The sequence below is a fragment of the Symsagittifera roscoffensis genome, chromosome 4 (genome assembly GCF_963678635.1).
Source record: "Symsagittifera roscoffensis chromosome 4, txSymRosc1.1, whole genome shotgun sequence".
In the NCBI taxonomy this organism is placed as follows: Eukaryota; Metazoa; Xenacoelomorpha; order Acoela; family Convolutidae; genus Symsagittifera; species Symsagittifera roscoffensis.
In genome coordinates this window covers 49,677,628-49,689,454 of record NC_087065.1, presented here as the reverse complement: position 1 = coordinate 49,689,454, position 11,827 = coordinate 49,677,628, and the positions used below count along the sequence as shown (strand labels likewise).

The 11,827-nt window shown below is 34.9% G+C and overlaps 1 protein-coding gene across 1 annotated transcript; it reads right to left on the bottom strand.

The window, feature by feature from the left end:
• Positions 1-2,527: 2,527 nt before the first annotated feature.
• On the bottom strand, positions 2,528-4,087 carry LOC134845089 (protein kinase C beta type-like; the record flags this gene model as incomplete). Its single annotated transcript, XM_063861940.1, is given in 2 exon segments — positions 2,528-3,010; positions 3,947-4,087. Coding segments are annotated over 2 exon segments (396 nt in total). The 3' UTR covers positions 2,528-2,752.
• Between the last annotated feature and the right edge of the window lie 7,740 nt (positions 4,088-11,827).

The following is an 11,827-nucleotide window of genomic DNA, read 5'->3' as shown; positions in this document are numbered from 1 at the left end:
CAGTTTTTTTTGACATGTCAAATTTCAGAATTTTTGGACTTCGAAGTTTTGAAATTCGAAATGTACAAATAATCGATTGCGATTATAATTGCCTGGAACTTATCCTAAAAAGTTAATCAACTATAAATAATTATATTTGTTTATAATTTAAATGAAATTTAATATGTTTTAATAAGGATATCAATAGATTATAATTGATTAATAATATATTATGATAGTTTTTTACAATTTCAGTAAGCCTGCTAATAAATAAAAATATAATCAATTACTATCTCTTGAAACTGGGTGCGGTTTATTCTAAATATTATTATTAATCTTTGCAATTTATTTTCTGCATAACATTTGAACTTTTGAAAAAAGTATATGCTTTTCAAAATTTAGATTTTTTTGCCGTGTTCGTTTTTTTATTTACTGAAAATTGAAGCTCATTTTGCTTCTTGTGTTTCTTTTTAAGAGCATCCGCAGGTTACAAGTCCGGGATATATCTGCTGACTGTGTCATCTTTATGTCCAGACTATTGCAGTTGATTCTTAGAATGTCGCGCCTCATTTTAGACTATCATGATTAATTTTCATTCAACGCTAATTTTAGGAATAATTCTGCGACTATCAAAATCTGTTAAGCTTTGGTTGATGGACTTTTCCATAGGCTGCTGAACTTTGGTTGTTGGACTTTTCCAAAAAAAAGGTATATATAAGCTAAATTAGGCATGTAAGGTAGAATATTCGGATCTACTTAACAATCGCCCTCCCTTTGGTATCTACTTGAAAATTGCCACCCCTATTAATAAAAGCAGTAAATTAGCGCTAGAGCTTTGCATTGAGAATTCTAAATTTGCTGCAATCTGATTGGTCGAAAATGCGTTATTTCAATCTACTTAAAAATTGCCCCACCTTACATCAGCTTACAATTTTTTGTGTAATGAAGGGCTAAATATGACTGACGCACAAATTTAATTGAAATATAATTGTAATTGGCAAAAAATAACAGGAAAAAACATGCAGTTGGGAGAATGGAAAAGAGCCGGGTACAAAACACCAAGCAAAAGTGCCTTATTTTTTTCATGAAAAACAAAAAAAAAACCTAACATTTTTTCAGCTAACGCCTTCCTCAGTTATGGTTGCCAACACAGTTGAGTTTTGGTATTTTTGTACTCCATCCAGTTGGTAAACGACCCAATAAAAAACTTGTAAGAAAGCTATTTGCCAATATACATAAAAATTAAGAAGAGCTCGCGCCCAAAAACATACGTTTTTTTTTCAACTACTTCAAAAAACTGCCTCCATTTTTCAATTTTTTTGGCAACCATAACTGAGGAAGGCGTTATATGAGAAAATGTTAGATTTTTTTTGTTTTTCATGAAAAAAAATAAGGCACTTTTGCTTGGTATTTTGTACGCGGCTCTTTTTCATTCTCCCACCTGCATGTTTTTTCCAGTTATTTTTTGCTAATTACGCTATTTCAATTAAATTTGATCGTCAGTCATATTTAGCCTACTAAACCCCCTCATTACACAAACTGTAAGTTTTTTTTTGGTTGTTTTTAAAATTAATTGCTCATTTCAATTTTTCAATGAAACTTTTGTGTTTCAAATATAATGTGCTAATCAGAAAATCAAAAAACAGTCACACAAATGGCCTCAGTCACCAAAAAATTGAAGTTACCCATCAAACTAAACGACACGATAAGAGACTAGGATTCCACTTGAATATTCGGATTTACTTAACAATTGCCCCTCTTTTTTAAGAAAGAGGGGGGGGGGGCAATTATTAAGTAGATAAAAATAACGCATTTACGACCAATCAGATTGCAGCAAAATTAGAATTCTCAATGCAAAGCTCTAGCGCTAATTTACTCTAGTCGCAAAAAAATTCATGTTTTTGTGTGTTTCTGAAAAATAGAGCAGTTTTTGTTAGAAATTTAGTCGGGTAGAGCATATTTGCGTATTTGGTGTTTCCGAGATGTAGAATTGCGTGTTTTATTTCGTTATTTTTGAGAGAAACAGACAAATCTTGTCGTATAATTTAAATTCTGCTCATCTGCTGCTCGATACAATTTTTCTGCTCCATAAGCCGAATTCTGCCAAATTTGCTAAATTCTGCTGCTAGCAGAATCCTTTGGGGCCTGAGCGGCAATCAATGTTTTGTTGAACTAAACTTAGGATGACTAAATTGATTTTCCATATTGCTCTCCCAAAACACTGCGGGGATCATTTGTTTAATGAAGTTTTAGAGCAAGTTTTTGGTCAAATATAACGCTTAAAGGCCCAAAGTGCCCAAAAACATCGTTATTTTTGTAAAACAGTACAATTTTGAAAAATTCATATAAAAATGGGGGACCCATTGTTGAAAAGTCTTCTGCATCGGCACGCTCTGATGCTGGGGTTCGATCTACGAAACTTTGCATGGTCATCTTGTGGTTAAAGAATCCGCTTTCACTCTATGTTTCTGTTATTGAAAAGCTCCTAGAAAGTTTGTTGGTTTATTAAAAAGTTTATTTCAAAATTTTATAGAGCAAATTGTTCAATAATAACTAGTCAAATTATTTGAGCTTATTAAAATTATCAAATTTCGAAATCTCTACAATTTGTTAATAATTTTGTAGGAAGAGGGAACAAAACAGGCAGTTGCACAGTCGAAACGAGTCAAATGAGCATAAATTTCCTGAAGAGTATAGTCTCCGAAAGATACAAATTTGATACCAGTTGAGCAACTCTTAAAATCACTCGATCCCGCAATAATAGATTCAGATTTCATAGAGTTGTGCTAAGGTTGCTGCTTTTAGAACCGTTTTTACTGATTTCACTGAAGTCAAAATTGCTGATTTCATTTTTGTTGTTGCTATCGTTGACTTTGTCAGTTTCGACCAGAGGCATTTTTGTGTTGACGAAGGAGAATCCGTCGAACTCGTCTCCCGAGAGGTTGATGAGGAACAGTTTGTCCGATGGAGTCCACTCCACTTGCTGCCGGGTGAACGAACGGTCGAAATGGGAAGTGTCCGCGTCCGAATTCTAAAACAACCTTAAGCATTTCCTCGGAAGAAATTAGGGAACAACTTCTTCAAACTACACAACTCATAATTGTGAGAGCCCTCGGAACTTATAGAAACTAAATTTCATTTGTAGTTTTTAAGAAGTGTGTGAGAGAGACTCAATTGGGATCTCTTAAACTATACACCCCTTTTGAAAAAGGGGTATATTCGTTAGTAGGTATAAAATTCTGATATGCTTAACAGTTGATTTAAATCTTAATCGGGGGAATGTTTGTAACTAGGTACCCGAGGGGGAATAGTTAAAGACAGCGGCGGATCAATGATTTTCTCGGGGAGGGGGGATATTCAAAAAATTTTCGAAAATTTTGGCGACCTTTTTTTAGGTCGACCAAATTGATTTTCGGTTTTTGGGCAATTTTTGGAAATTTTTGACACAGAAATTACGTTTTTTTAGGTCGACCAAATTGATTTTCCGTTTTGTGCACTTTTTGGAAAATTTTGACACAAAAATTGCTTATTTTTGGCCTGCGCTCCCCCTCAAAAATAGTATATATTGGCGCCCAAAGCGCCTTTAGAAAAATTTTAGGGTCGGTCGACCAAAAATCGATTTCCTAAAAAGTACCAAAGGGGGACCCTTTGGGTCGGCAGGGGGTCGAATCCCTGCAGATGGGCGTCCCCCCCCCCACTGGTTAAAGAGATCTTATAAATGTTGCATCAACTTTTGCAGTTACAAACTTGGAGTTTGGGCTGAGCAGGTACAATATCATTAAAGAAAAACAAGAACAAAAAAAAACGTTTCATTAGTCACTGAATATACTAAGAGACTCATTATGTATTGGGGCAGTTGGGTATTGGAAAAAAAACGTTAGCGGAGTATATTTTACCATTAAAGGGGGAGGGCGACCCTTGTCTACGCAGCTTAATTACAAGAGCTAGAAATTGAACGAGCACTTGCCCTGTTGGGTATGTATGGCGGCTGTATCTCTCTGCGAGCCAGTCTGTCCCAGCAGATGCGTCTGAAGAAGGCGTGGCTCTCGATGTCCTGCTCCCCCGACTCCCCCGAACCCAGTCGTCGCTCGGGATCCTTCGTCATTAGCTGGCGAAAAAAAACTGTACTAACACTAAATAACACATTTGCCCAACTTTGGGTGGTATTTTTTGGCTCAACAGACTTTTATTGGACCAAGTTAACATCCTCCACGCCCCCAAAGCCGTTGGCGGGGTGGGAGGATCTTAACTTGAGATCTTGTTAACTATCCCCCCCCCCCCGCTATTGCAATAAGGGGGAAATTGTTAACATAGGTGGCCAGTCAATAAGCAGAATGGTCTAAGAGCAGAAAGGGTCCAAGAGCAGAAAAACTGAAGAAAAAAAACTTTTTCAAGCTAATCGGTAAATTAATTATCAGAAATGTCAATAATACCAGAACAACGAACATTTTATCCATAATTTGAGTAATTTAATCAAGATTTTTCAAAAAAAAGTCAATCAAAAAACTTAATGAAATTATTCAATTCATGCATAATTTATTCATTTTCTTGGTATTTTTTGACGATTCTAATAATTTTTTTATCAATTAGCCCGTATAAACCAGTTTAAGTTATTTTTTTCTGTTTTTCCGCTCTTGGACTCATTCTGCTCTTAGACCATTCTGCTTATTGCTCCGCCTCCGTTAACATAGTACAAATTTCGGATCTACTTAAGAATCTCCACCCTATGAATAAATACAGTAAATTAGCGCTAGAGCTTTGTATTGAGAATTATAATTTTGCTGCATTCTGATTGGTCGAAAATTCGATTATTTAATCTACTTAACAATTTTTAAAAGGAAGCAATTGCCATTCAATTAAAATGAATTAAATGAAGCAGTATTTTGCTTATTTCATAACGAAATCCTTGAGATGTAAAATTTGTCAAATGCACCGTTTGCACCGTTTTAATTCTGATGAAATTCTAAGCCACTTTTGTTCTCTTCGCTTTTTGTCTAATCTTAACCCGCTTTTTGTCTTATCTTATGAAAGAAGCTCCCTCCTCTTTCTAAACAGGGGGGTGGGTGGGGAATAGTTAAGAAGATCCTTAGCTTGGTCCTATGTTGAGAATTTTCAGCCAATCAGAATCGAGCATTTTACTTGCAGCGCTTAGCAAATTTACTTGCTTGATGTTAACTTGCCGCCCCCCTCCCCCCGCTGAATTGAAACAAATTTACATTTCAAGGATTTCGTTATGAAAGAAGCAAAATACGGCTTCATTTAATTCATTTTAATTGAATGGCAATTGCTTCCTTTTAAAAATTGACTTTCGGCTATTTTCGTTTTCGTCCTTTGCTCACCAGATTTTTTGCCCGTTCAATCCTTCGCGCATGAGAATAGCCCCCATTCAGTCCTTCGCGCATGAGAATAGCCCCCCTTTTGTACAGTGCTGTTTAAATTACCCGGAAAAAACGAACAAAACTTGAATTTTCAAACGCGTTTTTCTTAATTTGGGTTAAGATTAGACAAAAAGCGAAGAGAACAAAAGTGGCTTAGAATTTCATCAGAATTAAAACGGTACAATTTTTTCTCCAAAATTCTCAACCAAAAATTTACCCCAAAATGGGTCATTTTGGCTTTTTTCAGTTAATCAAGAATTACGCTGAAAGTACTTTGTTTATTGATGAGAAATATGTATCACAAGAAGCCTCTTACACAGCCAAACAAAGTTCTAGAAAAATTAAATCTCCAAAAAGTTGAGTAAAAAGTTTAAAATTTGTTTTTAAGCAAAGATTCTGGGTTTTATATAGTGAAAGTCACATTTCTTTACTATCAAGCAAAAATATTTTCTCTTATACAGGTCTTTGTAGATTTAACCCTTCTAGAATTTTGTTGGGCTGTGTAAGGGGCTTCTTGTGATATATATTTCTCATCAGTTAACAGAGTAGTTTCAGCGTAATTCTTGATTAATTAAAAAAAAGCCGAAATGACCCATTTTTGGGGTAATATTTTGGTTGAGAATTTTGGAGAAAAAATTGCACCGTATTAATTCTGATGAAATTCTAAGCAACTTTTGTTCTCTTCGCTTTTTGTCTTATCTTAACCCAAATTGAGAAAAACGTGTTTGAAAATTCAAGTTTTGTTCATTTTGTCCTTATAATTTAAATCAGTACTGTATACCATATTCAATACAATTTTTTTAGTCAGAACTGTTGAAAAAATTATCCCTCATGCCTCGGTTACTGATAAGCAAAACAAAGATTTTCACTGAATCAAAAAAAACTTAATTGCGGCTGAACGAATTTAGGCTAAATGAATGTTTAATTTTGGTCTTTTTGGGTCTTATGCACAAAACGGCCCAAAATCATTATTTCTACTTGAATTTTCAAACGCGTTTTTCTTAATTTGGGTTAAGATTAGACAAAAAGCGAAGAGAACAAAAGTGGCTTAGAATTTCATCAGAATTAAAACGGTACAATTTTTTCTCCAAAATTCTCAACCAAAAATTTACCCCAAAATGGGTCATTTTGGCTTTTTTCAGTTAATCAAGAATTACGCTGAAAGTACTTTGTTTATTGATGAGAAATATGTATCACAAGAAGCCTCTTACACAGCCAAACAAAGTTCTAGAAAAATTAAATCTCCAAAAAGTTGAGTAAAAAGTTTAAAATTTGTTTTTAAGCAAAGATTCTGGGTTTTATATAGTGAAAGTCACATTTCTTTACTATCAAGCAAAAATATTTTCTCTTATACAGGTTTTTGTAGATTTAACCCTTCTAGAATTTTGTTGGGCTGTGTAAGGGGCTTCTTGTGATATATATTTCTCATCAGTTAACAGAGTAGTTTCAGCGTAATTCTTGATTAATTAAAAAAAAGCCGAAATGACCCATTTTTGGGGTAATATTTTGGTTGAGAATTTTGGAGAAAAAATTGCACCGTATTAATTCTGATGAAATTCTAAGCAACTTTTGTTCTCTTCGCTTTTTGGCTTATCTTAACCCAAATTGAGAAAAACGTGTTTGAAAATTCAAGTTTTGTTCATTTTGTCCTTATAATTTAAATCAGTACTGTATACCATATTCAATACAATTTTTTTAGTCAGAACTGTTGAAAAAATTATCCCTCATGCCTCGGTTACTGATAAGCAAAACAAAGATTTTCACTGAATCAAAAAAAACTTAATTGCGGCTGAACGAATTTAGGCTAAATGAATGTTTAATTTTGGTCTTTTTGGGTCTTATGCACAAAACGGCCCAAAATCATTATTTCTACATCTCTTGAACTGAAATTAACCGAAATGATGAAAAAAATTTGAATTTTTGTTTTGTTAAGCCATTTTATTAAGTTTTTCTTGTCTGGGCAAGGTTTCACAAGTAACTCAAAATTAATTTGATTATTTTACAAAGTTCCATTTGGTCGGAAATTTCGGCTAATATTTTTATCTGCTGGAAAGGTTGATCGGATGCCTGACCGTCTAACTTGAATTTGATTGGCTAAAATTACCCAATCTTTGAACAGAAAATCCCAGCTTTGAACAGAAAATTTGATTTTGGGCCGTTTAGTGCATAAGACCCGTCTTTTTTTAGTTTTTGATGCCAATACGTTCACTTTGAGATGGGGATTAAAAGGCAAATCGGTACTACTATGAGGTCCCCTGAAAATAACCAGGTCCCTTGAGAATTAGACACATAGAGCTCTCAAATCGTTTAATAGTTACGATCTCGCCATTCAGAAAGATGTCGCAGTATATTTTCAAACAAATTTATGTTTTATTACTTCTTAAAACCTCTCCCTCACCACTCTATCATAGTAGTACCGACAAGTCATATTGATCTCAAAATATTTACCTTCCTCATAATTGAACCAAAGTTAAAGTTTCATTTTTTTTCAAAATAACTGTTCGTGATATCATTCTGGTTTAAGAGCGCTATGCCAAATGATTGACTCTTAGAAGCACGTTGATTCGCTCAGAAGCACGTTTACTCTGAATCCTGCACCATAAGGCCGAAATCGATTGTCATAACAGCCGAATCTAGTATACTCACAATTTGTTTTGCTTCGGCATGTTAATAAACGGAATGTATTCAATTTCAAAGCAAATCGCAATAGATTTGAATATACTTAGCTGGAGTAATATATTTTTTGTCACGAAGTCAAATTCTCGGGTTATTTGATTTCAGCGCATAAAAACACTAGCTTTTATTTGTTTTACAATAATGACGCAGATAAGTCAATCTTTTCTCGGCTAAATAGCGCCTCGATATATTTCACACTCCAAATTTGTATGCACATTAATGCAAAGTAGATCTGTTTTGTATATGCTAATGTGCAAAATTTATTCACAGTTGCTGTATAATGTAATATATTAGTAATAGTTTCACTTTTGCACAATACAAGCGAACGCTTAATAATGTTAGAGAAAAAGGAAGACCCCCCTATAAAACAGTAAAAATCATTGCTACGAACAGCGTAATAATAGCTCCACTTTTACCTCTCAAAATGATCGATAATACGTGTTTTGAAAATGGCCGTTTAGTTCTGAATTTCTTAATTTATAGTAAGTCTCTGATTCCCATGTTATACAATGGGTGCTCTAGTCCGATTCAGCCGAGGTTAGGTCGTAGGTCTCCCCCACAGATCTCCCCCCGACAGGTTCGGAGCTGGCATGCTGGTGTCTGATTTGAGAGAGTGATCTCTAGGTCCCCCAAGTCGCAACTAGCTGATTCTCACGGAGCACCCAAGACCTGTGCTTTACCCGAAACCCACGCACAGCGCCAATTTTTGACTGAAACCTCTTTACCCCTCTTACCATCTCAAACTCGGATAACGTATATTTTGTTGTCATAAATAATGACTCATAAATAATAGGCTTTTTTCGAGTCTGTACTTATTCCGCGCAAAAATCAATATTTCAAATATTTCCACATCTTGAACCATTTCGGCTGTTCAAAAATCAATTGCGCTTGCAATCGATTGCAATCATGCATGATTTTTGGCAATAATTAATTGATTTTTTAATATAGTTGGTACTACTATGATAGAGTGGTCCCACGAAAAAGCAACTATGATAGACAGGTCCCGCATGCATTTCGCATGTTATAATTTTGAAAACTAATTTGTGTATAATTTATTCATTTCAAAAATCTTGCAAAATATGTTCAACCAGAAACTTTTCAGATTAAAAATTGTAATCACTGTTGTTGATATATTGAAATTTGCTCGCTCTACTTTATTTTACGGTTTAACAACCATATAATTGGGTTGATTTATTTGTCATAAAAACCCACTATTGGCGGTTTTTTTTTAAATTTTCAACCTTAATTGGTGAGGGGGAGGTTTTAAGAGGTAACAAAACATGAAATTTGTTTGAAAATATACTGCGACATCTTTCTGAAAGGCGTAACCATAATTATGAAACGATTTGAGAGCTCTAGGTGTCTTATTCTCATGGGACCTGGTTATTTTCAAGGGACCACTATCATAAGTAGTACCATATAGTTAATTGCAATGATTGATTGTAGAGTAGAGGCTGCAGTCATTGCAATCACGCACAGCTGGCACTAAGTTTCTGCTACGCTACCCACCTCAAACATATTGGAGAGGTTCTTCAGTACTGCCAAGTATGCCCATGGTGATTTGCGACAGAGCCTTATGCCATCAAACCTGGAGATGAAGCTCTTTTTGTGCATCAACAACAAATTGGGTCAAAACGGCCCGAAGTCAATTTTTCTACATCGTAAGCTGGAAATTATGCGATCAAATTTGATTGGGTAATTTTAGCCAATCAAATTCAAGTTACACGGTCAGGCATTCCGATCAACTTTTCTAGCAGATAAAAATATTAGCCGAAATTGCCGAAAAGGTGGAACTTGTGAAACCTTGCCCAGACAAGTAAAATACAGTAAAATGGCTTGACAAAACAAAATACAATTTTCTTTATCATTTCGGCTACTAATTTTATCTGCTTGAAATTTCAATTGAAATGGCAGAAAATGTCGATGGAACTAGATTGGCTAATTAGCCAATCAAATTCATCCACAATAATTTCAGTTCAAGAGATGTAGAAATAATGAAATTGGGCCGTTTAGTGCATAAGACCCAACAAATTTTGGGATGACAAACTCGTGTCGAGAATCTGCGCGTCAGTGCCAGTGCCTTTATTTCTTACTTACTTTATAGTATACTTTAGTTGCAATTGATTGCAATGATTGTAAAGTTGGGCAATGATTGATTGTAAAATCTCATGTCATTGCAATGATTGATTGATTGTTACAGAATCAATTGATTGTTAGTGTTGCAATTGATTTTTGAACAGCCCTGAACCATTTTGCCCTGAACCATTATATGGGGGGGGGGGGAGGAAAAAATAACCCTCCGAAAATACTAAAAGGACCCTATTTCGTCAAAAATGTTATGCGCCGCAGGAAAAAAATTTGCAAAAACAGGCGTAAATAGACGTTGTGAGCACTTTTGAAAAAGAGTTGACCAAAAAAAATGGATCTTTTTGGCGCGGGCTCCCTCTTCAAATTTAGTTATATTGGCGTCTAAGGCGCCTATAGAAAATTTTTTGATGTTGGTCAGCCAAAAATGAATCCCGTAAAATTATGCAATCCCCCCTAAATAGACCAAGTTAATATCCTCTATCCCAGCGTTCATTTTTAAATTATTTTTATCAGCGCTGCGCGTAGTTTGCTCTATTCTGATTGGCTCAAAATTCGAACTCAGAAGCAAGTTACAGCCTCGCGCCCATAAAATTTGGGGGGCGGAGGATGCTCACTTAGTTCAAAATCTTTACTTTTAAAAATCAAAGTTTGAAATTCGGTTTACAATTTACTCTTTTCTCGGTCTTTTTTCAAGAGAGTAAGCCCCCTCGGGTCTTTTTACTTATTCCGCCCAAAAATCAATTCTTCAACATCTTTAAAGGAAACTATTTTGCTTCAATTTGATTGACTAGAATTAGCCAATCAATTTTCAGCATCCTTCCAAAAATCTTTGTTCACAATTTTAAGTCGACTTATAAATGAGCAGAATTAGTAAAAAATTTTTTAGTTATTTGGAAAACTATTCAAGTTTGTTTCAAAAAACCTCCTGAGATTTACCCAGACCAGAAAAAAACACAGGAAAATAGCTACAGGAAAAAATGCCACTCTGCTCAAAATTCGGTTATGCTAGAAATTGGCTAAAAAATTAATTGACCGGGTTTGTATTAACTAAACGAATCAGTGCAATAATTGTTTTGTTCTCTGCATTTATACATTGAATATTACAAAATTGCAAAATTAAGAAAATTAAGCGGAATAAGTAAAAAGACCCGCCCCTCTCTAAAATATCCTAAAACTGCCACTATTTCGGACCGGTGCAAATTCGGTTCAGGGCCGGGTTCAGGCCGAGTTGTTGAAAAAAAATTTTTAGATTGTGGACCGTTTATTTCGAACCGAAGAGCAATTAGTGGCCTTCAAATTGACCGCAGCAACAATAATGCTATGCGAACAGAAATTTTTTGCAACGACTGAATTTGTTAAATGAGTTTACGAAAATTTGTAATTAAGTTACATGGGTGAATCAGAAGTTTTTCTGTAAAAAAAAAAACATTTTTCTGGGACGATTCGGGACAGTTTTTCCGTAGTAAACTTTTCGGGCCTGCCGCATCTAGATCAGATGAGTTCTGGCGAATTACCGTATCGCGATGAGAGAATATAGGTACATTTTCAGGGGAGGGTTCTCATGCTTGAGAGACCCAACGCTTGAAAAATTTCAACCAATCAAAATCGCTAAGCGTTCCTATTGAATAAATGCTTTTCTCACAAAATCGAAGTCAAAATTAACAGAAATTTTCTTAAAATCAGAGGAAAATAATCAAATGCGATTT